General features: G+C 34.9%; 1 protein-coding gene across 2 annotated transcripts in view; it reads right to left on the bottom strand.

The window, feature by feature from the left end:
• RORB (RAR related orphan receptor B) overlaps positions 1-26,361 on the bottom strand; it is a 177,112-nt gene that overhangs the window by 39,058 nt on the left and 111,693 nt on the right. Inside the window, exons 1-3 of one of the 2 annotated variants that reach the window (XM_025051441.1) lie at positions 22,895-22,982; positions 10,260-10,345; positions 5,948-6,089 (exon numbers count right to left, since the gene is read on the bottom strand). In XM_025051441.1, the coding sequence (XP_024907209.1) occupies positions 5,948-6,089; positions 10,260-10,345; positions 22,895-22,934 (268 nt within the window). In that variant the 5' untranslated portion in view covers positions 22,935-22,982. Of the gene's footprint in view, positions 1-5,947; positions 6,090-10,259; positions 10,346-22,894; positions 22,983-26,361 lie in introns of those variants that run through there. The other variant, XM_006918444.2, reaches the window with a different exon arrangement.

Raw genomic sequence — 26,361 nt, 5'->3', positions numbered from 1 at the left:
GTTCATTTTTGTATAAGACAAAATAAATCCTGATAAATTTTGATTCAGAAAGAACTTTTTTTCCCCAAGAAAGTAATGTGACACGAATCTTTATTTGCTGAACTTCTGTTTGTTGCATTCATGTAAGCTCAGAATAGCTCTTCGTTACGGAGCTATGGAGGTGAATGAAAAAGTTGTATCTATTGCAATAGATTAACATTTTTGTTTGGGCTGGAGTATGTCTACTTTCTGACTTAGTTTAGAATAGTTTTGCATTTGTTAGTTTAAAATTTATAGGGAGAAAAAATTGAGAATAAGAAACTTGTCTAATCTAATCCTTGTTTTAGATTTCTATATACTCTATATTTAGGTGAAATATACATTGTCTGGATTGATTTTATTAATGGCCCTGACTCCTCTTACCTATTTCCATGCACTCCCCCATGTAAATTTGCAGTGCTGTTTCATTCTGTGTAATCATTCTACTCCACCTCTTGACTCAAGGTCACGTGACCTATTCTGGGCCAATGGGATATTGACATGTGACATAAACAGAGACTTCCAAAGTGCTTGCGTGATTGAGTATCTCACCATGAAAAGGACATGCCTAACCTACCTTGCTGGAGGATAAGCTATGTGAAGCAGAGCCGAGCCACCTCAGTCATCCCAGACAAGGCTTTCTATAATCAGTAGACGATAGACTGACCTATAGCTGAAGGTGCATGAATGAATAAGTCCAGTCAAGATCCTATATTTAACAATATAAAGTTCAGATTTCTGCTGTTAACCAGAGATCTCATAATCAAAGCTAACAATGTCAAATAAGTATGCTGTCAAGATCTCTGCCCTGGTGGACATCTGAAAACTCAATGGTGAATAATTATGCCTTTTCCAAGAAATTATCTTATCAGGTCACTGAGCAGACTGAAATATTTTCAAAGAAACAACTGAAAGCCCTTCTATATTTTGGAATTCAGGCTTTTTCCTAAATTAAGCACTTCACTGACAATTACTATAATACTATTTTAGAATGACTTTTCCATTCATTTCAGAAACACCAATAAGCCAGTGTTTCAATTTTATGCCCCTTACTATAATGAAAGTGCTGACATATTTAGGGGAAAATTATAGTACATGGCAAAAATAAACCCAGTGAACTTTCCTGATGTATAAGTAATTCCTTGTCATTGTTAGTAAATAGATACATACATTTGTTATATTCTTAGGTCTATTTCAACAAAGGCTGTATTACTATTATATTTTCAAATATTAGCATTCCTCTTACCACTACCATTAATCAGAATGGCACATATTTTAAATGTTTGCCCCTCTCGAACTTGAATTATTCTGTTAATGAGATTCACTTGAGTATAGAGACAGCTTCTTGTTAAACTGCCAGCTCTCAGAGAAACTAGCACAATTCTGTATACATTGCAAGTGCTTTATAAATATTCAGTGATGATGGATTTGCTCATGATAAGCTCTTAACCCTCATTTTGATCTCACACTAGCAAAGAACAATTTTACACAAAATATTGAAAATCTTTTCATATTTATTTGGATTGTGGGATTCTAAATGAAATGGAAGTATTTGGAATAACTATAAAACAAAGTCATTGTTTCTCCAAAGACTTCTACTTACTACCATATGACAACTAAATACATGTTTTTGGTTTCAAGAGAACCCAATTGTAGAACTCTCACCTATGACTTTCAATAGTCATTTTGGAAATTATTTAATCTTACAATTTTTGGTTATAAAGTTCTCTATGTTTACATTTCTCTGCTTATCAAGAAACTGGTCTTAACTCTTTTAAATTTTAAGGATGTGCCTTTTTTAATAGTGCTCTAAGCTTTGTAGAAAAAAATCCAATTCAAGCTACCCAACCCTATTCATAATTAAAAAACATTCTCTCTCATCTCCCTCATTTTTTCTCCAACAGAACGTCCTGTGATGATGGTATGTTCTCTATGCTTTCCAATATGATAGCCATAAGCATATGTGGCTGTTGAGCACTTGAAATATAGCAAGTGTGACTGGAAAACTAAATTTTAAATTTTATTTAATTTTAATTAATTTAAATTTAAATAGTGACATTTAATACCATATTGGGCAATGCTATTTTGGATAAGAAGCCTAATCTGTGAAACCCTTCCTCGTAGGGCAGCTTCCATTTTTCCATAGATGCATGTCACTAAGGAGCACACATACTTGCTTATTGCAAGGTGAGTATTATATTCTCTCTTTGGAGTCCAATATCTTCCTATTGATGCTAAACATTTTCCTAGGCTTTTTGTTTATTTGTAATAGTACAGTTGGAAATGGTTTACATTGAAGATTTGTGCAACTAACATTTTTGAAGGGTTCAGTTAAAAAGAAAAATAAGTTGGTGGAGAAAATTCAGTAGGCCCATCCATGCTATCAATTCACACCTGCATGTACATGCATACCTTTACCCTATTATACACCTAAACATATGTGTATGTATTCCAAGTGGATTTGATTTTTGATTCTTTGCCTAAGCTAAAGTTGAACAAATTTGTTATTTCTGAGCTTGTTGTCTATTCCTATAATGTGCCACAGCTAATAAAGCACTAATAGAAATGGAAATTCAGGAGAGAATAAAAGTTCAATAATTTCAACCATTATAACAAACTATCTACTAGTAGCCGTGTTGTTTCAGTAACCAGGTGTAGTGAAGTAAACATTCTTGGAGCCAGGAATAATTGACAGAAAGCAAATGCAAATATTAAAATGAGTATACCACTTTATGTCTGAGGGAAGGGGGAGGGATATATGTAGAAGTCAGGAGTGAGGGCATTTTACCCTGGCTACTGGTACTACTGCTAAAACAATTTGAAAATGTTTGTTTAACCAGTAGAAGGTAATTATAATAAACTAGTGGCAGGAGAAACACCACTTCTCATTCTTGGATCCTTATTAGACATAACTAATCAACCATAATTTCAGGGCTTTCCAATCCTTTAATATCACATAATAGACATTACTTATTAATAGGGAATAAAACCTATTTGGCTTTCTTGGTGTTAATATGATTTATTTTGTATAAAGTATGCTTTATAATTGAGTTGCAGACCAACCTTCATCTATATAACATAGTAAAGAAGAATTTGTTTTTTCTGAGAGAAAATGATTTTTTTTTTCCCTGCTGGAGCTCGTTCTCCTCATTCCCAACCACCACTCCACCCCTGAGCATTTCTCCTCCTCATTAGTTTGACATAAGACATACTCAAGAGGCTTTTTGGAAGATGTCCCTGGCATCCTCAGGATTGTCTCTGAACTGAATATTAAGATGGATCATTATCTTTAAAACCCAGTATCCTTAGACATTCTATTGCTTTCACTTGCATAGAAGTTTGTGTGCTGCAGTAAATTTCTTCCCCCTTGAGAATAGATTGTGGCTCTATTCATTAAGTGACACCCTCTCCCAACACATTTCTTTTATGCCTCGAGAGTCAGACAATCTCCTAGATTTTGTGGGCTGATGTAACTAACTCTGTCTTGAATTATGTGCTCATCCTTTGCCCATTCCGCTCACCAGCACAGACCAAAAAGATTTGCCTTTCTAAACAAGATACTTTCTTTTATTTTAGGAAAAAGTAACAAAAATAAATACCCAATGGCTTATTCTGTTTGTAAAATTATTAACGGGGCTTTTCAGATACTGTCAAGTAATATACTGCCTCCATATGATAGAAATGATGTGCAAAATCATCAACTCAAATTCCTATAAAATTTTACTAAATAAATTTTGAAAGCCACTTAATTCCCATCCTCTGCTTTTTTCACTTTATGTAAAAGTACACAGTGCTATAAATTTACCCTAGGAGTAAATTTATGTGGTTAGCAAGTCTAGAAAAAAAAATAAACAAACAAAAAATCAGCTATGTAATAGAAAGTTTTGGAAACTTACAAATCTGTAGCTTTAGAAGTTACCTATAAACTAAAAGACTCAAGGTCAGATTCTTTTTATTATTTGGGGTCAAATTTCTCTCATAGGAATACCTTTGTGTAAGACAAGTTTAGGTGGGTTGAGAATTACAAAAACAGTAAACAAAAATTCAAAATGTAACTATTTGGAGAATGCAAGTTAAGAAGTAAGCAGTTTATATGCTTAGATGTCAAGACCTATGTAGAGCTGAATTTTTCCTAATTACTAAAAGGCTCACATTTAATTTAATTACTCATAAAATCCTTTTATACCAAGAGACATTGCATGCCAATTACCCAAAATTTTTTAAAATCTGGAAATAATGTAGGGAGGAGGCAAGAGAATTAAAATGTTAATCAAACCACATTCAGAGACTGCAATGTGCTGATCAGACCTGCAGCCAGGCCAGGAGGACATCTTCGGAACAAAGGAAGATTTCAGCTGGGATTGCTAACAGCCCCATTCCCGACACCCGCGAAGGGGAAACTGGAACAAGTCAGTCTCTGTGGCTAAAACCATGAAGAACCTAAGAATTAAAGGCTAGAAACTGCCAGCAGGCCTTTCACTCTACATAATCTACCTTCCCCTTCCACACTGTATGTCCATATCAAAGGAAATGGGAACTATAGAATGACATATAAACTGAATTCTCTGAATATTCAGGGTCCTTCTCAGTGCCTTTACTCCATCTCTCACTGACCCTCTCAGTGCCTTTTCTCTGTTTCTCTCACAGTCCTGTCTCTATTGTCACTGCCCCTCTTGGTGCCTTTACTGTCTCTCATTGTCTCTTGCACTGTCCTTCTCACTCTCTGCCTCTGAGAAGAGACCACACTCTGGAGCATTACCCTTTTTCTAATGAACTTTCCTTTTGACTAACTTTAGCGTTTATGTTGAATTCTTTCTTCACTCTCCACCAAAGGACCTTCTTCTTTTGGTATAGGGCTTGGTCTTCCCATCACTTGGGGAAATTTGCCCTGTCCTGTATCAGAAGTATTTCTTTTTTTCTTTTTTAGGGAGTGGGGTGAAGAGGTCCATAACACCTTGAACTTCCTTAGAGGGAGTGTGACCAGAGGCACAGAACCCGTGTTGATTCACATAAAAGGAATAAGTATCAGGGGGCATTGTCTCTGTCTTAGGCTCTAGGTAAAAGAGAATTCCACAGTTCATTAAACAAACATTAAAGTTCCTGCTTTTAACCAGACCCGAGGATACAGTAGCAGCAAGACAGAATTGGCTCCAAGACTCAGGGGCTACTCCCAGGAGCTCTGTGGCCAGTGTCAGTGGGTAAAGAATTAGTTCAGTTGTGTGCTTAAAAATGGAAGAAAAGCTAGATAAAATTCTTTGAATTTATTTGTCCTCTTTCATTAATCTAAGAGGTTCAGTTGGTGAGTCAAGCTACCCAATTGAGTTGGGCATGAAGGTAGAGGACACGCTTGAATCATATCCCGAGGATACCACCTACACAACCCTTCTAAGACTTAGACTGTTGGTATAGATTTGAGGTCTTCATCATGACTCAGAATAGTCTACATCCTTGTCTGAATAGCTGTGACCAGGCAGTGGAGTTTCTGGGCTTTTTATAGAAGCCCATTCTGTTCCTTAGCATCTAAGCAACTTTCGTACCAGTTAGACTTACCCAGTGACCAAATCACCCTGGTTGCCTAGGACTTTATAGTTTTAGCTCTGAAAATCTCATGTCCCAGGAAACCAACTCCTCATTTGCAGGTAAACCTGGAGAGGTGGTCACCTTTCAATCTAGGCTTATGTGGCTTTCACCTAATCTAGTTAGCACAGGTTGCCCCACGAGTTACAATGAAGTCTTTCTTTTTTTCCTATTTCATAGGCAATATGATATTTTTATATGTTCTTACTTTTGCTCTTAATGCACTACTAGCATGTACTTTTCTTCTTATTTCAATTCCCTTTGTCTAGAATTCTTCCAGAGTCTTAAATAGTCCTCAGCAAAGCATCCATTTGAAAGCCTTTAAGTAAGAAATAAGAAAGCAATGCCTTACCATCTCTTGACATTCCTAGGGCAAGACACTTCTGCAGTCGGCAGTGTTGGCAACGGTTTCTGTTGGTTCTGTCAATTAAACAGTTTCTCTGCCTTGGGCAGGAGTAAGAGGCATTGTTCTGCTGGCTCCTCCTAAAGAACCCCTAGAGGGAAAAAGAGAATGGGAGGGAGATAGATTTATAAGAAGGGAAACAGACATCATTGACATGTGTTTGCTACATTTTCTAGAGTAAACATAACTCAGTTTAATTTTTAAAATTCTTTGAATATGTCTCCTTAGATAGCTTACAGATGTTTCTACTGGGGAAAATATGTATTATCTACAGGTAGATGATAATGTCATTCATTCATTCATTCATTCATTCAATCAATGTTTACTAAAGACATTTGCAAACTGTGCTCTTCTATGCAAAGAAAAACAGAACAGAATTCCTGCTCCAAAGAGCACTGGGAAAGAAGCTAAAAATGACAAAACTTGATTGGGACAATAACACATACTTATGTCAAGTGCCAGGGAGGTGAGAGACTTGGGGTATTGGTGCAATAGCAGTACTGAGGAGTGCAGGCTATCTTTCTAGTTTCTAAGATGCATTTTTTCTCATTTGAAAATTTTTGAATTTGACCAGACTGCATCCGGAAGGTTGTTTTTTAAACTACTGATGTACCTTGTAATCAATCGCATATTTGAATAAAAAACATGGTTTATAAACTGTTCAATAAAGAATAAGCAGTAAGTAAAAGCTGAACTAATGCTCTCTGCAGAGCCTCAAGCTATAGTGATGTAGGAGGTTTTTATGTAAATAAGTTTGGGTCCTTCTGGTGCAAACTGAACTGCCATCAACCTTACACTACCCTTCTGAATAAACTCACAGCTAAGTTTATTATTTTTAAAATTCTTTTGATACTACTCACTTTAGTTATCTTACAGAAAACCCCACTTTGGAAAATAAACATTTTCTCCAGATATAAAAGTATCATTCACCTATTAATTCATCTACTTAATCAGTTTCCCTAATCACTCTTTACTCTTGAATTGCAATACAGCAAAAGTGCAAAGTGCTATGAACAAAGTGGTGGTCTACAGTAGATTTATCAAGAGAAATTTTAGGAAAAGATAACCCACAGAATCATCTTTTGGAAGAGCAAGCCTAGAGAAGTTCCAGGTGGTAGGCCTAATATCCGTCTTGCTGAGAGGTTTGGAATATGTCACCTGGTTTCCATCAAACAGCTTCCGTGTTTCCTCAACTAACAGGAGATAGAGAAAGGCTGGGACTAGGGTTGAAGCTAGTAAGGCAATCACTTTGGCCACAAATTTTAAAAGTTGGCAAAAGTCTTGGTAATTAGGACAAGTAATATTTTAACACAATATGTTAAAAATCAACATTAATGCAAAAACCTCCCAAAAGTTTAAATAAAGACAAGATCAAGATTAGTGATTTTCTTTTGCTTCAGATTCCCATATGGCTTGGCATGGTAGTATAAAGAGAGCTTGGCCAACTTTGTGAAGAACCTCAGAAATGGATGTGTGGCCAAGGTGACTTAGAGAGAAAGTGTGTCACCTGGTTTTGTGATTATAAGCCCCAAGCCATTCAACCACAAGGACAAGTTTCATCCCCATAGATCTATGTGTATTATTTATTTAATGGACCAGTAGTGGCAGAATGAGATTGTCCAGTTTGAATGAGTTCATAGAGCCCCTTAAAAGAGAAATAATAGCCAGGACTCCAGGGATTGAAATGATGTACTTCATATACCATGAAGCTTCAGAAAGCATAACCTCAGCCTACCGGTCTTGATTAAAGATGATTTGGAATTTACATTTTAAGAAAGAATTGGGTGGCTTTTAATCTTTGGATACTCTAGTGCCACTTAACAAAAGAGTTGACAGAAAAGACTTCTGAAGTCACAGCTACAGCTCTAATTAAGGCAAATTTGACATTAATTATGAGGCATTTCTTGCTTATCTGTTGCTCATTATTGCAAATGAGGTTTTTGGCATGAAAGAGAGATTCAGTTTCAAATTTTATTGAATGAATAGGAATTTGAATAAGTGCATGAGCTGAATTGATGTTATTTAAAATGGGTTGTTTATATTGACTGGAAAACAGTATTATGAAAATTCAGAGGTTGATACTAAATGTGCTAACACTAACGTCTTATTCTGAACAATTTATTGAGTTTTCTATTTGGAGAAAAATGTAGCATATTTACAAATGTGGGTTTTTCAATGAAATAAAAAAGTATTATTGTGTACAATGTCATTTTGACTAAAACCTCAGAGTATGCTTCAGAATAATGGAATAATTTTTTTGATTGTGGATTCTTCCTTTAAATAGAAAACATGATGGGAGCCTAAACACTTGTTCCTAGATATTGACCTGTTTGAATACATTTGTTCAGTAGTTAAATCTTTTGGAAATTACTGTTTAAATATTTTGCTCCTTAACATGAACATATCCTCATATTTTGAAATCAGACATTTTTCAAATAGAGCTTATACAATGAAAGACAAAACCTCTACTTTGACACTGGTCTAAAAACACTTTTTTGTGTGTGGATACTATGTAAAATAGACCAGAGCTTTAAAAACTGCACAATAAACCAACACGGTGGTGGAAATGCTTTCATTTGAAGGGTTCTGATTCCCGAATCATTAGTGCTTATGAAGAAAAACATTTGTCTACCCATCCAGAGATAGTAATGACTTATTCTGGGGGAGGGGTAAAAATAGCTGATTTGTAATTTTGCTTTATTGTTTCTTCTGATGAGCTGAAAAAATTGCATTAAAGTGGATAACATGCAATTCTTAATTGTTGGTCTGCAGAGGAATAGAATGCAAGCCACATCTCATGGTGTTCAAATATGGATTATGGCTAATCATGTGTGAAGCAGGTCAGTATGCTGGTGGGTTAGTACATTAATGTTATTCTCTTCTCTCTGTATCTTTCTCCAACTTAATTTTCATTCATTTCTTCTTCTTCCCTCCAGCTTCAATTCCAGGAATCATACTTTTTGAGACTATTATAAGACATTACCAATTTTTCACATAGCACCACTATTTGTTTCATTTATATTTGAAACAGTTTTGTTTCATTTGTATTTGAAAGTCTCTTAAGATTAAGGCTGGTTCTTAGAATCTATGATTGTGCTACATCACTTTCAGTTTGCTGACCTTAAATTAATGATTTACTCTCTTGCATTTTTGAACAAAATATAATTGTTTTTGCCAGTAACTTTGTCAGCATATCTCTTTTCCCTGCCCGACTGCAGCTGCATTTTGTCTGGTTACACGTTGCCCTTTAAAATTAGTTGTGCAACTGTTCTTACTTCCTCCTTGACATTTAGTCTCTCTCTTTCATTCTAAGGATTATCTAACAAACTTTCTGTTAAATTTCAAATTTCTCTTATTTCAGATTAAGTCTGTTAACTACTAGTCCCCCAACTTTGTTTTATCTCTCTCTCTCTCTCTCTCTATCTCTATCTATATTTATCATCTATCAATCATCATCACCTATCTATCATCTATCATCTACCTCTCTACCTATCTACCTACCTATTCCAGCTTTGTATTTTAAAAACAACTTGCCAATAGGAATTAGTTTGTTTGGAAAGATTAGTTGCATCTATCCTGGAGGGGAACACTAGACCCGGAATGAAAAAATTGCTTTTGGCCATGCTTTCTCACTAACTAGATCAGTGACATTGGTTGGCCAAATGACATAAGCTTGTTTATATCTTAGGACCTCACTGAAAAATGAGGAGGTTGAGCAGATGATTTTTAATTAATTTAGAGATTATCTGGTCTACTTCTAACATTTCATGCTTCTAGTTTTTCAAATATTTTTCTGGAATGTGAGAATAAAAGATGGCCATATACAATTGCAACTGTTACCTCAACTTTTTTCTCAAGTAGATACATAATTATAGGTCCATCAGCTTATAATCTTTATTTTAACCTTTAGTTCTTTCATATAGTAATAAATGCCCTAAAGTTTACTGAAAACAATACTGTTAAAAAGATAAGAATCAGCATTTATGTTTCTTTAAATGTGAATAACTCATGCTTTGACATAACAATCCATTTTTAGGCATCTACTGACTAGTCAGACAATAGCAAAAAGGTGAAAGGCCAAAGAAAGAAAAATCGACCTGCCTACCCACCCACCAAGCAAGAATCCCCAAATGTCAGCAGCAGGCACAAGAATCTGTTAGCAGGCCTTCTTTAAAGAGGTGTCACCACATGCTTTGTGAGGTACACGGATGCCTGAGGCAAACATGGATGCTGTGGGCAGTTCTGCGTTAAAGTCCCATACCTTGCAGCCTTCACACGTGATGACTCCGTAGTGGATCCCGGAGGACTTATCACCACAAATTTTGCATGGTATCACTTCAATTTGTGCTGAAATGGAGAACAGACATTTTGAGCTTACAGAGTTGTCTTCTTCCTTTTACACTATTATCTCCCTCCCCACTTCTCCATGTCATAACCTCAGTGTTCGAAGACACTGGGGTGTGGATGTGGGGTCATCTACTACTCTTTAAATGGACTTCTAATTGAAAAAGCGTCCATTTTGTTTGCTTTGTTTTTCTCAAACTAAAAAATATACCAGAGACCAGAAGTTTTCTAAATAATTGCCTTCATCGTTTTCTCCTTTTCAAATTTGACCTTGAAATAGTGGGTTCAAAAATCCCTGAAACCACAGAATATATAGATGTCAAATTACAATGTACATCTGAAAATTATATAATTGTATTAACCAATGTTACCCCAATAAACCTAAAAAAAATAAGATTAAAAAAAATCCCTGAAATCCATGTCTTTGGTTTTCTTATTTTGTACTTCAAACATTAAGTCACTATAGCTATGACATTGCTTTATTTCAGCAATATTTAAAATTAGTAAATAAAGTAAAACTGGAGGGCATGGTGGTGACTATATGTTATGTGGCTGAACATTTACTTGTGAAAATGCCAATAATAAATTAGCTATTTACTGAGCATACTCTATTATGTCCACTAAAATAATAAAGGTTGTTGACACAAGATACGATGCCAATCATCTAATAAAATGTAATTAATACATGGAGAAATAAGAGAAAAATGATAAAGTATGGAGCTGAAATGGTTTCATAGGAAATGACAGTTTGGTTGCTTTTGAAGATTGTGTAGAATTTGGTTAGGCTGAAGTGAAAGAAAAAGGGCATTTCTGCAAGCAGAATTGAACACAAGAGATCTGGAATGAATGAGAGAGATCCAGGATGATCGTGGCTTGTGATCACTGAGACAAGCAGCTTGGCTTTAATGGAAACTTGGGCCATATGGTTCGGTAGAGGAAGTGATATCATATTATAGAGCTCCTGGGAGTAGGCAGAGGAATTTTAACCTGATATCACTGGTCATAAGGAATCAAGAAAGCAAACAGGGGGAAGAAATGATGAAGGTAGTTTGCGTACCTTACGAAGGCGAATTTGGTAGGTTAACCAGAAATAAATGGAAGACCAACTAAAAGGCTATGCCTAATCTGGGTGTTAGAAGATAAAAGTGTGTATTACATCAGTAGCAGAACAAATGGAAGAGGAAGAGGAAGGATAGTTCAAAGGTAGAGGTGAGAAGATAAATGATAGCAATGACACAGAGGTCGAAGTTGATGAAGAAGGTGACTTCTAGTTTTCTAGCTTTGAGAGTGAGATTAAATAGTAGGTTTTACAAAAATGGGGATGTTGGTAGGGCAACTACTTTGTGGATTTCAGTGTGGTATAAAATTTCCATTTTGCATGTGTGCAATTTGGTGTGATATCTTGTAGGCACTCGTATATAGAACATCTTGGAAAGATGATTTTAAGTCATCAGCATTGAGGTTATGGATGAATTCATGAGATAAATTTTATTTAGAGCATAGTAATTCCTATATCTCTGATAGTATTCTAAGTATTGTTAAAATTATGCATACTAGAAAGATCTGCTTTTCCCACTCCCTATTTAAAATAATTATGCAAATATGCTTCAAATGCTTTGTACATCAATATGCCACTTGGATGCTTTTCTGTGTTTCTCACCCTTGAATATACAAAACAAATAAATACAAGACATAACACTCTACAATCTACATTAAAAATACATAATACTTAGCCTTAGGAGCACATTAAATTTTTTGAAATTAAATATTTCATAGTAAGTTTAAATCATCTTTATAAGCAAAAATTCAGTTATGTCCTTATTTTTCATATGAGAAAATTGAGGATTGAGGTGGTTATTGATGACCTTGAATTTACCTGAGAGATAGCAACCAGAAATAACCAATTTTCCCGATACTTCATTCGGTAGCCCTTTCTTTGCCTCCCGCAAAGATAAAATACAAATACAATTTTGAATTCCTACATTATTTTAATAACACCAGCTAAAAAGATAATGATGAAAGCACCAGGAGAAAGGACAAAGTCAACTAAAATACTTATTAGACTATTTCTAATTGTTTCTATTCTTTTAGCTTTCAGATTACATGAACTAGTATTTGTTTCCAAGATTTTGTGATATGGAAAAAAACGAGAGATTTGATGTCATTCTATTCTGTTCTGTTCTCCTGGATTCTAGTCCATAATTTGTTAATGGTTGAGGCCATGGCCAAGATAAAGTCTCTGATCTTGTCTTTTGGTTTATAAAGCTTGGCTGACAAACTTCATAGATTTGTGAAGATTAAATGGTATGTTTTATGTAGAAGTGCCTTATAAATAGCAGAGTCACAAAATGTCAGTCTTCATTATCATCAGCATCATTGTTAATGTTATTTCTAATACTTTTGGACAAGAAACACAAAAAGCTATATTATTATTCCTTTACTAAAAATCTTTTCATTAAAAAAAAACAAATGAATGATACTATAAGTTATTTGTACTATGTTTTTTTTGGTTTGTTTTGTTTTATTTTTTCTTGGATAACCTTTCAAACTGGATTCTTTACGATTACAAAAATTGACTAAAAGTTCCAGGTATCCATTGTACAGTTGTTAGGCTTATATGATATTAAGTCGGAGGAGCTCTTTGCATAAATTACTCCCCAGGGAGTAACTTACACGTGGGGAGAATCTGCTTCAATAAGTTCTTAATTATAAAATGATCTAACTCTAAAGGAAATGAAAATAGAGGTAATTTGCCCCCTGGGATGTGAGAAGATGTTTTTGAAAGCCACAAAGGTTATCTTACACAACTTCAGAAATACAAATGGGATAAGAAATGATTCGATAGAGCATCTGCATATTTATACATATTTATAATCCTAGCTCAACATGTAATCCTCAAGAACCATAAACATTTGAATGGTATTTTTAAAGAGAAAGAAGCCACTTAAAAGGGTATATGTGTGTTGCTGTATGTGGGAAGGGATTATTGGTTTGGAAAAACTGTGACCATTTATACTTATTATAGCAGAATAGATCATCTGAGGCTTGTTATAAGTAAAGATAAACTTAAGCAATTTAAAGTACTAATTTTTTATTCTCATTTAAAATAAACTGCTTCTGAACTACAACTTCATAATTTGTACTATATGTTTTATAAAGCACACATTCAAGACAGAGTACTTTAGACACTGATTAAGACAAGAGGTCATGTGATTGTTCCAACACTGGCCATTTCTAAATGTCTTGTCATCACACCAGCTGTAGCTTCCCATGCAATTACCTTGCAGTAAATACAGATCTCGTGCCATGCTATTGATAGTGGTTTCAAACTGAACATGTAGGGAGGATTTGGTGGTTTGAACTTCACCAACTGTTAAAATGCTGGTGCGATAACGAAACTGGGGAAGGAGTTCAACTTTCATACTTTTGCTTGACTCATGGATTAACTCAAAAATGACATTCTTTGAGAGACTAATATAGAGGAGCTGAAATGCCTTGAGAGATGACTTGTGATATGCTCATTTCTCAGTTTTTCCATTTCTTTTCTCTTCCTCTCACTTATATTGTTCTATATGTAATCCTTTGTGGAGACTCTGGTTAAGATTTTGTCTGCCAATTAAATTTTTTGTTTATAAAAACAATCAGATATAGTTCTTTTTTGAAATGATACACTTACAATGTCAAAGAAAGTCATAAAAGATTTAAAATAATTTGATGTTTTACCTTATATTAGAACAATTTATAAAGTACTGTTAATTTAATACCCCATGATTTGACAGGAAGGTTCTATTCAACAATTATAGTCAAAATTTGTCTTTTCTTTGAAGATGGGAGTTCTCTCTCCCTAGTACCTCCTGAAGGCTCTTCCTTGCTTAGAATACCTTACCACGATATCTCACAAAGCCACCATATATTCATTTCTTTGCATTTATCAAAATGTACATCTATTCTGTCTGCTCCCTCAGAACCCCTTGCAGGTAAAGGCAGGTATTAAATTTGATTAACTAATCCAGGCTAATGAGTTAACTAGAAAATGTATCACTTTGATCCATCAAAATATCTTTAAGTTTAAAAGCATCCATCAGGAAGGGGAATAATAATGGGCTATTCTGGTACTTTATGGTTGGAGGAAACATTTTGACTGTGTGCACTCTTGTGGCTCTCAATTCCTACCATTCCATCTCTTACAACTCAATGTGGCCATTTTATATGCTGAGCTCTTTAAGTCCATTTAGAGTCCTGCTCATACTTCTTTTTCACATTTTCTATGGAATCCAAAAGAGAATTTTTATAACTTTCTAAGGCAGTGGTCCTAACATTTCTTTTTTTTTGGTACCATGAAGAGATTTGACATATTCCCTTTTATAAAAGAGGCTTTAAGCAATACTGATTTTCCGTATATGGCGTGAAGAGAAGAAATCAGAATCCTGAGATTGGAGTGGATACATATTTTGGAATAGGCCCCCAAGTGATTCTGATATGATATGATAAGGCCTCATTAATAATGAGCTGAATCAAGTTATTAAGTAAGAATTCTCTGAAGCGTGTAAACCATCTGTAACAGAAATAAACCTGGGGACGAGGGTAGAATCTGAAAATATTCAGGAGAGACCAGTAATTCTGTTTCTAGGCCTTGGTTTGGGGCTAGCTATATACTTGTGACATCTTTTGTTCCCCCCACCTTTTTTTTATCTTTAAGAGAAGTAAGAACTATCTACCCAGTCTACAATAACTCTCATTCTTGGACACTGGGTTTGCCTCCCAATTTCTGTTTCCCAGAATTTTATAGTTACACTAAAAGTGAGCAGTGCAGGAAAAACTCTTAATGTCTGAATAAAGCACAATTTGCACATATAAAGACTGATTATATGATAAAGGTGACTATTTTGTTTAAAAATTCTTTTGCGGATGGTCTAAGTAGCCCAATTTGCAGCTCATCTACCCCAATTTCATCTTATTTATCATTTGTGGCAAATTCGAGTTAAAATCACTGTTTGCACTTTTTCCTTCTCTCACTGGCAGGCTGATAAGTGTCTGCTTCTACTAGGTATTAAATCTTCCGATATCCCATAACAACAAACCCAAGGATGAAGCAATATTCCTAAGATCTGGTTCCACTGTAAATATTGATTTATCAGAAAATAACCCCAAGATTGGGGTGGGATAGTGTGAAAAAAGGAGACCCTCAGGAAAAAAGTAAGTCTTTTGAAGTTTTGCCCATATATCATGCCATATAGTGATTCTAAAAGATTACTGATTACATATATTTCATCAGGGCACATAGAATCTTAATCCTAGCTTCCTGCTTACGTACCAAATATAGTGCATGAAATTCAGTGCACTCTTAATTCCTACTAGACTGCCCTCATATCTATCAGCATTTAGGGTCTCTCATTCTTCTCAAACTCTTCTCTGTAATATTCTGAGTGGCAGTCTCCATGAGCCCTCTGTTCCATTCAGTTGATAGCTTCTGAATGACCTAAAAGTAACACTTATTTTTATATTATTATAATTTCCTAAACTATAAATTATCATAAGCTAGAGTAAAAAAATTACTATCATATAATGACAAAAGATGATTTTTTTCAAAAGCATGATTTGTAGGATTATCATGAAGGGAGTTGATTTATCTTTTAAATAGGAATATACACCCCCAAGAGTTGCTTGTTTACTCTCTCAAGAAATTTGAAATAACAGAGAATGTAACCAACAAACAACAATGACAGTGATTATTATTATCATTAGTAGCAATTCTGATAATAAATTAAATATCCCCTTTGGAAACAAAACAAATCACTTTTATAAGTCTTAGTGGTTTTAAACTCATAATTTATAAATTTATTCCCATTGAATACATCTTGTCCTGTCAAAGTTTTAATTATAATGAGATAATGTGTGTGTAGGAGCTGACATCATTCAGGTTGAAAGCAGTTAATGTGTTCCATGACCACACAGGGTGGTCCAAAGACCGGTGGCACTGACATGACCTGGGAGCATGTTAGAAAGACAGATTTTTAAGACTTATCCAAGACCAACTGAATCGGAATTTGCTGTTTAACAAACTCCCCAGGATGGTATCCAAGCTTGAGAACTGTTCTATGATGCCCAGGTAATTACAGTTGTAGCTACTCTGAGAACTGGAATTTTTAATTTTTAATTTTTAATTTCTCTGGTACTAGAGGAAGTTAAAAACTTTAATTTTTAATTTTAATTTTTAATTTCTCTGGTACTAGAGGAAGTTAAAAACTTCACAGGATTCTGGAAAAGTAGTTTCTGCTATTGTCTTTTAGGCATTTCTCTTTTGTTCAAAAGGCGGTAGGACAACTGAAGGATTAGTTACAAAAAAAACTTCTGGTCATTAATTGACAAGGCAGAAAAGAAGCCAGTGTATTCCCAGAAACATCTTGCATTACTGTAATTAACACCCAGTGTACCGAGTTTCCTCTGCAGATTTAATGATTGTCAGCTGTGCCTACATCTTCTTCACATTATAACACTACGTGGCAGTGTGTCCTCCCTCTTCTGTGGAATTGCTCTTGGGGTTGTGGCTGCTAGCTCGCTCACTCTCTGGATACTCAATGTGAAAAAGCCTCCCTTGAAAAGATTTTTTAAAAATATTTTTTCTGCTTACAAAATTGAATTGCACAAAGTTTACTTTTTTTGGTGGAGGTAAAGAGGTCAAACAATGTTTGAAACAAAAATGAACTCATTTCAGCTATTCATGGTAATTCTGGAAACAAAATATTTTGGAATCTATCCCATCTTGTGAGGGCAGATTAGTTAACACAGAGTTGGATATTATTAGTTAACACATGATGGATACTCATTGCATTCCTATCATCTACCATTATGTTGTCTGAAATGTGCTACTCAAGTTGTGGTCCCTGACCAGCAGTGACCTACATGCTTGATAGAAATGAGGACATTCAGGTCTTACCCTAGACCAACATAATCAGAATCTGAATCAATAATCAATATCTCTATGATTCACATACACAGCAAAGTTTGAGAAGTTCTGAAAGAGAGAAAGTAAAGACCTTCTGCAGTTTAACACTTGGAGTGTCTGCTCCCAATCCCCAACTCTCTATGAAGAGAACTTTATTAAAAAAAAAAAAAATATAGGTACTCTACGCGATAGCCATTTTTTCCAGTTATTAAAAAAAAAAAATAAGTTATTTTGCTTCAGTGGAAAACCTTGTCTTTCTTTAGCTCCTTAATTTATCTCTGAGACTCCTTTTCTAGTCTCCATTTAGCTTCAACAGGCAGCTCAAGTTTATGCAGCATCACCTTCACTGAAGGAGAGCAGGGATGGAGGAACTCCACATGGCAGGTCACACCGATGCTTCGCAGTGACCAGGCAGAATTCATTCCCTTGAGAAAAATTCAAAAAGAGCAAAATAGCCTCTTTCAGAAGATAAAAATACAGCTTTTCTATGTTAAAAATCAAATTGCATGAAAAGAATGAAGAGACAAATCATAGACAGAGAGAAAATACTGTAAAACACATATCTAATAATGGACTTGTAACCAAAATATTCAAAGAGCTCTTTGAATTCAAAGAAATCGGCAAAAGTCAGAACAGAGAAGATTTATGGATGGCAAACAAACATATGAAAAGATGCTCAAAATCATATGTCATTAGGAAATTACAAATTAAAACAAACATGCAATGCCACCACACACTTATTAGAATGACTGAAATCCATAAAACTAACAATACCAAATGCTGGTGAAGATGTAGAGAAAAGGAATGCTTATTTGTTGTTGATGGGAATGCAAAATTGTATAGCCAGTTTGGAAGGCAGTTTGGCAATTTCTTACAATGTTACATGGCCTTACCATAAGACCCAAAAATGTGTTCCTAGATTTTTACCAACCGAGTTGAAAATTCAGGTCTACACAAAAACCTGCACACAAATGTTTATGGCAACTTTATTCATAATCGCCCCAAACTGGAAACAAACAAGATATCCTTCAATAGATGAGTGGATAAACTAACTGTAGAACATCCAGACAATGGAATATTATTCAGTGATAAAAAGAAATGAACTATTAAGCCATGAAAAGTCATGGTGGAACCTTATATGCATATTGCTAAGTGAAAGCAGCCAGTTTTAACAAGCTACATATTGTATGATTCCAACTGTATGGCACTTTGGAAAAGGCAAAACTATAGAGATAGTAAAAAAATCAGTGGTTGCCATAGGTTCAGGGGAGAAGGATAAATAGGTAAAACATAAGGAATTGTTAAGGTAGTGAAATTATTCTGTACAATACGGTAATGATGTACACTTGTCCATGCATTTGTCATAACACTGGAACAGTACAATACAAAGAGTGAACCTTAATGTAAACTAATGTAAACAATACAGAGTGAACCTTAATGTAAACTAGGAACTATAGTTAATAATAATGTATCAGTATTGATTCATTAATTGTAATAAACATATCAAACTAATGCGAGATATTAACAATAGAGGAAATTGTATGTGTGGGGGTGGATGGATATATGGAACTCTGTTCAATTATTTTTTAGATCTAACTATAACTATACTAAAAATTCCATTAATTATTAAAAATAATTGAATTACACAAAAGTGCTTCTTGGAGATAGTGTGGATCACCTGAGACAGCCCAACAAAGACAAGTATGGAGTACTTTAAGAACAACCAATTGAGCAAACATGTTTATTTTTGGCACAGATATTTGCAAAACCAAGTTTCTATCCTCACAATGAATACAATGCTCGTATAGTCCTACACAGTCTAACCTGAACACAGGGCAGACTGAGATGAATGCTAACTGATTTGGAAGAGGGAGTCATTGATTTCCACTGTGGGAAGCTGAGAAGATTTAGTGAATGAGGTAGCTTTTGAGCCGGGTCTTGGAAAGCGAGCTGGGGCTTCAAGCAGTAAATTTGTAGAGAGAGGGCAAACTTGAAATTGGTGAGTAAAGATTGAAAGGGGCAAGTCCAGTTATGAGAGTAAAACTCCAGATTAGGCATTTAAACTTATTTTGGGGATCTAGTTAATGGGGTTAAATGAAAAGTAAATAGTAAGAGACTGCTTTCAGAATTACTGAACAACCATGCTTTTTATCTGTAGTCACGTCAGGTTGAACCATATGAAATTGCCACCTTTTTTTTGGGAACAGTTAATATTGGCAATTTCATATGGTTTGGCCTAATATTACTGTACCACAGTGCTTTAAAATGTGGTTCTTACACTACATTCTTTTCAAGATTACTTGAAAAGACCAATGAACAGGGACATGCTTGATAAATATAAAAATAAAGCCATTAAATTATACATTTGAAGGTAGATAATTCAAAAGTTGGAACACAAATTAAAAGTTGGAACACAATTAAATTAATTAAAAAAACACAAACACACCAAGAAAACCCTAAGTAACTGAAGTTTGAGGTGGAAAGCACACAATACTACTTTCCATTTTCTTCATGGATAGAAGTGGTAGAGACCACCCCTGAAGTTCTTAGCACTTACTCTGAGAGTTTGAAAATAAGAAAAGCATGTCTTTTTCTGTTCGATGACAAAGAAAGACGAATCTCTTAAACTGCATTAAAAGAGATACAAGGCAGGACTACAGAGAAAAGGACAAGGGTATATTCTAAAATACAGTGATCAGAATCTAATTTTGATGACTTTGTTTTTGAAAAGAGAAACCTTGTAAAATAAAGTGATATTGCATCTTCTTGTGAGATATCTGGGTGGATTATTTTCCACATGAGGACGATGTCCATGTGAGATCAGAATATTAGCACCATAGTAACATTTTTTTCTTCTCAATGTAATAATAACTTTATTTAACTGGTTCATAACATCCTACAAGTTGCTTGAATGGCCAAAAACTAAACTGTAATATTATTTGTCACTGTCATATTTACAAACACTTTTATTTTTTAATATGCCCTTAGCCATTGATGCAGTAAATAATTATATAAGCAAACTTTAGAACATAGGTGAGATATTTGCACCTGCTTTGTGTAACTCAGAGAGAGCGAGAGAGAGAGAAATGAAAAAAGAACAATCACTACCAGTAGCCCCAAAGACTTCCTTTGCCATTGATTTAGGAAAAAATTTGTATGAATAGGCCCTCCAACATGACATTAGGGAGTTTTCACTTATGGGAGAACACTTTGGACATATAATCACAGCAGTGATCATTATATAAGAACTCAGCTTTTAGGAACTCAATTTTTTGGATTTTCTGCAAGAGCTTTGATTTTGTTTTTAACATAGGCAATGCTACAGTAGCAAATATATCACAAGTTTCCGCATTAAGCATTACACTATTATATTATTTATGTTCTAGCAAACTTGCAATTCAACCCCTTTGCTTCAGCATTAAATCTTGAAATAAAAAAGAAATTATTAGCTTGACAAGACAATCTTAATTTTTACTTTATTTCTAGAGACAAGAACGAGTTCAGAGGTTGTCAAAAGTCACGTTTAGGTTTAGTTCATCCTTACATGAATGGCCTTTTTCAAAAAAGGGGACCTATAGAATTTAGAGGAAGGTATTCTTATCTGCATGTAGCACGAGAAATTATTTTAGGTGTATAGCAATAATTTAGGATGTCAATTTAGAAGCTTCCTTTATAATTTCACACTATGCTAAACATGACAAAGGCCCTATAGCAATGTAGGCAAAGGCTTAGCCACCCAACAAATGTAGAATTATTGGTGCATGGCTCCCTCGAAGACTGAAGTGCCTGTTCTGCTGATACTGCACACTTTCCCTAAAGAGATTACCAGCATAATCCTAAACATTATAGGGCCCGAGCTATCTTATTTTTGAGCTCATCAGATCCAGCATGTTGCACATAATCCCTAACAGCTTTATTCAGCGTTTACGTAAGCTGGTGAAGGAACTGTATGAACACGATGACCAAGTAATAAAAATAGATATCATAATTTTCAAATTCCAAAAGCTCATTCCTTTTGAACTTTTTTTCTACAAGCAGAAAATTCATAATCATTGTTTGATAGTTTACAATCTCATTTGCATAGAGGTGTTTATGGTTGTCTCATTTTTTAGTTATGTTTCTTATACATTAATTTCTACCAAAGGTATTTCGATGCTACCAGGTGGACTGAATTGGTGGGAGAAAGTGGTTTTGTTTTGTTTTATTTTGTTTTGGTCATTTCTTTAGAGGTTTGAATGACTTCTTAAGCAGCAGAGATAGTTATTTTGGGGGAAAATAATGGAGGAAAAAGACTGGTGAAAACCAGAAATTGCTAAGTGCAGCACCAAGTATGCTACTGTGGTAACTTAAAAAAAAAAAAAAAAAAGCTGCAGTTTTAATTTAGAATATTCCTTCTAATTCCACTAAAATTTAAGAGGAAAGTAAAATATCTGCTTCTCTTTGAAAAAATGTAAAGACACATTTGTTCATAGTTCATTTAAAAAATGAGTTGTGTGTGTGCACACAGACGTAAGCTCCTAAAATCATACACTGTGTTTTACGTAATTTTACAACAGGGAAAATTCATATTTCTTTGTTGCTTTTTTACACCAAATTAGCGGAGAGAAGAACATTTATGTTTACCTGTCAGCCTCTGCTAATTGTAATTCAAACCCAAAGAGGATTAAGTACATAGACGTTAATACGTCCAGTGTTATTAATTTCTAAACGACAATAGCAACAATATCCTGAGTAAAGCTGTCAGTCATAAGGATAAATAGTAGTTTAAAGACTCCATTGATGTCAGAACTGCAATCTGCTGGTAATGGCTTATTTCAATAAAGTTTTAAATACGTATATTTTGAAATCGGCAAATAATTGCATCCAAACAATATCTATTCTTTTTGTAAAAATACAGGCACTAGGAAGCTCTAAACATCGTGGGAAGATGTAATTCTGAGTTTATATAATATATGAAAGAGTTTTAGTTTGATTAGTAACTTTGAACAGTTGTAAAGTTTATATTATTTGAAAGAAACATATCAATTTATATTTTAATATTTCCAACTGTTCACTGCTAGGTAGTACTAGCAAAATATGGCAATAAATCACGCATCCTAGAGGTAAAAAATTTAGGAAAAAACTCAAACATAATTCATCTCATTGTTAATCACCATGCAACCAAATTGAATATTTTTTGAAAAGAGATTCCTTACATATTCGAAAGGTATAATAATTTATAAATTGAATTTTTAAAATTAGAGAAGTTGAAATGATTGTAATGCTAGTGATCCCAATGACTAAAATCAAAGCTATAAAATTGTGACAATTGCGACTTCCTGTTAGTGTAATATGGCAGATGACTATTTGAATTCAATCTCAAAACTTTTGCATTTGATAATTCATTTCAGGATATGATAATATTTATATATAAATATGTTCTCCAGTGTAAAATAAAGCCTGAGTGACTTATTTATTACATATATCCTCGAGTCAGAAAATATTGTATTGTTCCCAGATCTAACCATTAACTTATTTTGCTGAGAGTTTATAAATGCTTACTGTCTTGCATGGAGAATAGTTCATATAGCTAAGCATCAGAAGACAAAAGAAAATGTAAAACTCACCAGTGGCGTCAGCTTTAGATTTGAGCTCGTTCTCACACATTTTGACGTTGCAATTAAAAGTCTAACTGAAAAATATTACACTTTTCACCAGCGGTCTGATGAATGCCCCTATGTTACTCTACAACTAGAATCCCAACAGACTGCATTAATGAGATTAAATGAAAGAGGAGTTAAAGGCATCAACTGTTCCATTTCATTAAGTAAGGGCGAAGGGCTGCTCAGGCAAGAAAGGCAGGAAGGAAAATACTGGTTTTTCTTTTTGATACTACTTATTCACAAAGAATGCAGCATTTGCTAAATCACAATCAGCAGTTTAAAAACATCACTTTTCTCCCCAGAATTACAAAGATAGACATAATTACTGCATTTCAATTCTCTTTTGTTTGCATCCCATTGGAATAGGCACATGCCACATAACAGAATCATCTCTGTGATTATAAATATATAATATAAATTTCCTTCAGGATTAGTTTGCTCCATTTTTTTAAATTTCATTTTTTTAAATTAAAATTATTGGGGTGACACTGGTTAATAAAACCAAATAGATTTTAAGTGTACAGTTCAATAATACGTCATATATATACCACTCAAAGTTAAATTTCCTTCTATCACCGAATATTTGACCCCTTATGCCCTTATCTACTTCCCCTTCCCTCTGGAGTTTGCTCCATTTATTTTAGACCCTTTAGTGAGGTCCAGGGAAGAAGGATTGCATAAAGGTATTATCGTATTCCTGTTTTTCCAAATATTGGATCAGAGTTGTCTATGTATACAAGCATTTTATAGTCAAAGAAAATATGCAATACCTTACAGCAGCAATGGCAACAAAGCCTGGGAACCAGTTTGGGGACTTAATACTAAGCTGGTCACTTGGCACCAACCCTAAGGTCAAGGGTGACTTAATTCTCCCAGTATGCCTCAGTGCTCTCACTTATAAAATAAGAATGATGAAGACACACGGGCAGAAATTTCTGATCTTCATCCCTTGTCACTAGAAAGAATAAATATATGAATATGTCAAAATTGTACTGACTTCCATAGAAAACAGGATGACCTTTATGGGAGAACAAAATGCTCACATGAGTGTCAGGTTTATTTAACTTTTGCTTAGCGTTATTAAATTGTTTCAGTGATGAATCTCAAACCTTTCTCTTTATCCTTCACCTTCCCATCACCTTCAACAGCTATGATTTTCTTTTCACTAATCCCTTGTCACAAATGGTTTCTTGATCTCCTTTCCTTCTGTTTCTCTTGTCTCTTAAACATCTCTGCTTTTTCCTGGCTCATGTCGTGGTAGAACTGCTTTTCGATAGGAAGAAAGGCAAGTGGTGGAAAAGTGGTTAAGGGAGGCTGGGTAAACTCATCAAATATTATTGTCAGCATGGTAGAGCTGAGCCCAGTGGTGCTCATCTTTGGACACTCATTGAAATAATCTAGAACATTGATGCCCAGGGATTTTTCTCTTACCTCCCGAAGATTTGTTTAGTGTAGTGGCCAAGGCATCTAAGGTTTTTAAACATTTCTAAAGTGTCTAATGGGCAGCTGGGACTGAAATCCCCTGGAATGTTTCTCAAAATTACCAAAGACATATATTTAATGTATAGATTTCTGACCCTCACCAACAACCGAGTCAGAATCATCTGAGAAGGGGCCTGGGAATCTATAGTAATAAGCACTTAAGTATTTGCTACGATAGGTAAATTTGTGAAAAACTCGAGGAAAGAAACTTGGACTTTGAATTAGAACATCTGGTTCTGAATTCTTGGGTAAGTTACTTAACATTTTCTGTGCCTCAGTTTGCATATCTCTAAAATAAGATCATAACATCTACCCACTAGAGTTATATGAAGAGTAAATTTGAAAATCCGTAGCACAGTGTCTGGTACCTGTTGGAAATTCAGTAAATACACCTGAAAATCAATCTGCCTGCCCTTGCTTATCTCCAAGACATGCATTTTAGCTGTTGATTGTGGTTATCATTTGTTCATTCAGTCAATATGTATTAATTAATTAATACAAATGCTCCTATGTTACTCCACAATTAGAATCTCAACAGACTGGATGAATTAATTTATTAATAATTAATACTATCTGTACAAGTATTTTTGTACTAGGCAATGAGAAATAAATATTACGGAACTCATAATCCAATGTGTATTGAAAACCTATAAATTTAATTCTATTTAAATTCCTCTATCGTAATTGTCAGTTTTCTGTATAATACTAGAAATAATATTTTTAGAAGACCTGTTGGTAATAAGAAGTGGGAAAGTCATTTTAAAACTTATTTTGGTCAAAAAGTAAACAAATTTTTAGGAAAGCAGATGTTTCATGTGTTATAGTTTAAATAAGGAGACAGAATTGTTCTCTGTGAACTATTTAAAGGTTATTAAATACTAACTTGTGTGAAATGAAATTAATAGGCACACTCATAGGGTGCTGGAAGCCAAATCTCAGAGTTAGAAAGTTATATCTCCTCATGCCTCCTAAGCCTTGAAAAGATCCAGCTCATGCTCTGGCCGAAGAGGAAGTGGGTACCAAGATCATCAAAACAGACTCAGTGGCTTCCTGATACACAGAGTATGCTCATTCCCCTAGAAACGAAGGGCAGGGATGGAGACAGGAGCACATACATGGAAGGAGGGGGCAGGATCCAGACTGTATAGGGGGTGTATGGTCAGTAAAGAAGAAAAAAATGGTTGGGATTTCTCTAGAATTAAAGTTTTACCATATCCCTTTCCTTCTCAAAAACTTTTCAGCCCTCCATGATTCACAAATAAACCTAATCTCCTCCTTGGCCTGGTTTTTCACAGCCTGGGTCAGCCCTGTCTTCAGGTATGCACCCCGTGACCCAGGGCCAAAAGCATCCATTCACCTTTGGATTCTGCCCCAAATTCCTCACTTCTCTGCCTTTCACACCACTTCTCTCTCCTCCATGGCCCTCCTAAAGGCTTTGCTCCTCTGCACTCCAACTACCCACATCCAACCTATTTTTGAAGACTCAGAGCAACTCCCACCATCTCTGCAAAGCATCCCCTGACCACTCCATCCACAGTGATTACCCTGGGCTCCTACGTCCCCACCATTCATTTGATCCTGGTGTTCTTCATTAATCCTATTTATATGCTTACCTTTCACCTTGGCTGTAAGCTCCTTAGGGATAAAACTCTCTCTTTGTGTGTCTCTCAGTGTTTAGCATAGAGAATCAATAAAACGTATGGAGTCCATCAGTGAGTGAGGGTAGGTACACTTGCTGCCTGACTGAAGCACTGGAGAACCGTAGATAAGTCTCACTACCTACTCCAACCATTTCTTTTTAACTTGTGTTTCACTTTGAGAGCTCATCTTTCGGGCATGTTGGCTTATTTGCTTGCTGCCACTTAGTAGAAACGAGAGTTTAAGGAAAAAAGCACTTGCCTCTTTTTGTTCTTTATTTAATCATAACTGGTTCGAAGTGTAGGAACAAA

The sequence above is a fragment of the Pteropus alecto genome, unplaced genomic scaffold (assembly GCF_000325575.1).
Source record: "Pteropus alecto unplaced genomic scaffold, ASM32557v1 scaffold95, whole genome shotgun sequence".
NCBI classification, from domain to species: Eukaryota; Metazoa; Chordata; class Mammalia; order Chiroptera; family Pteropodidae; genus Pteropus; species Pteropus alecto.
This window is presented reverse-complemented; position numbering and strand designations above follow the sequence as displayed.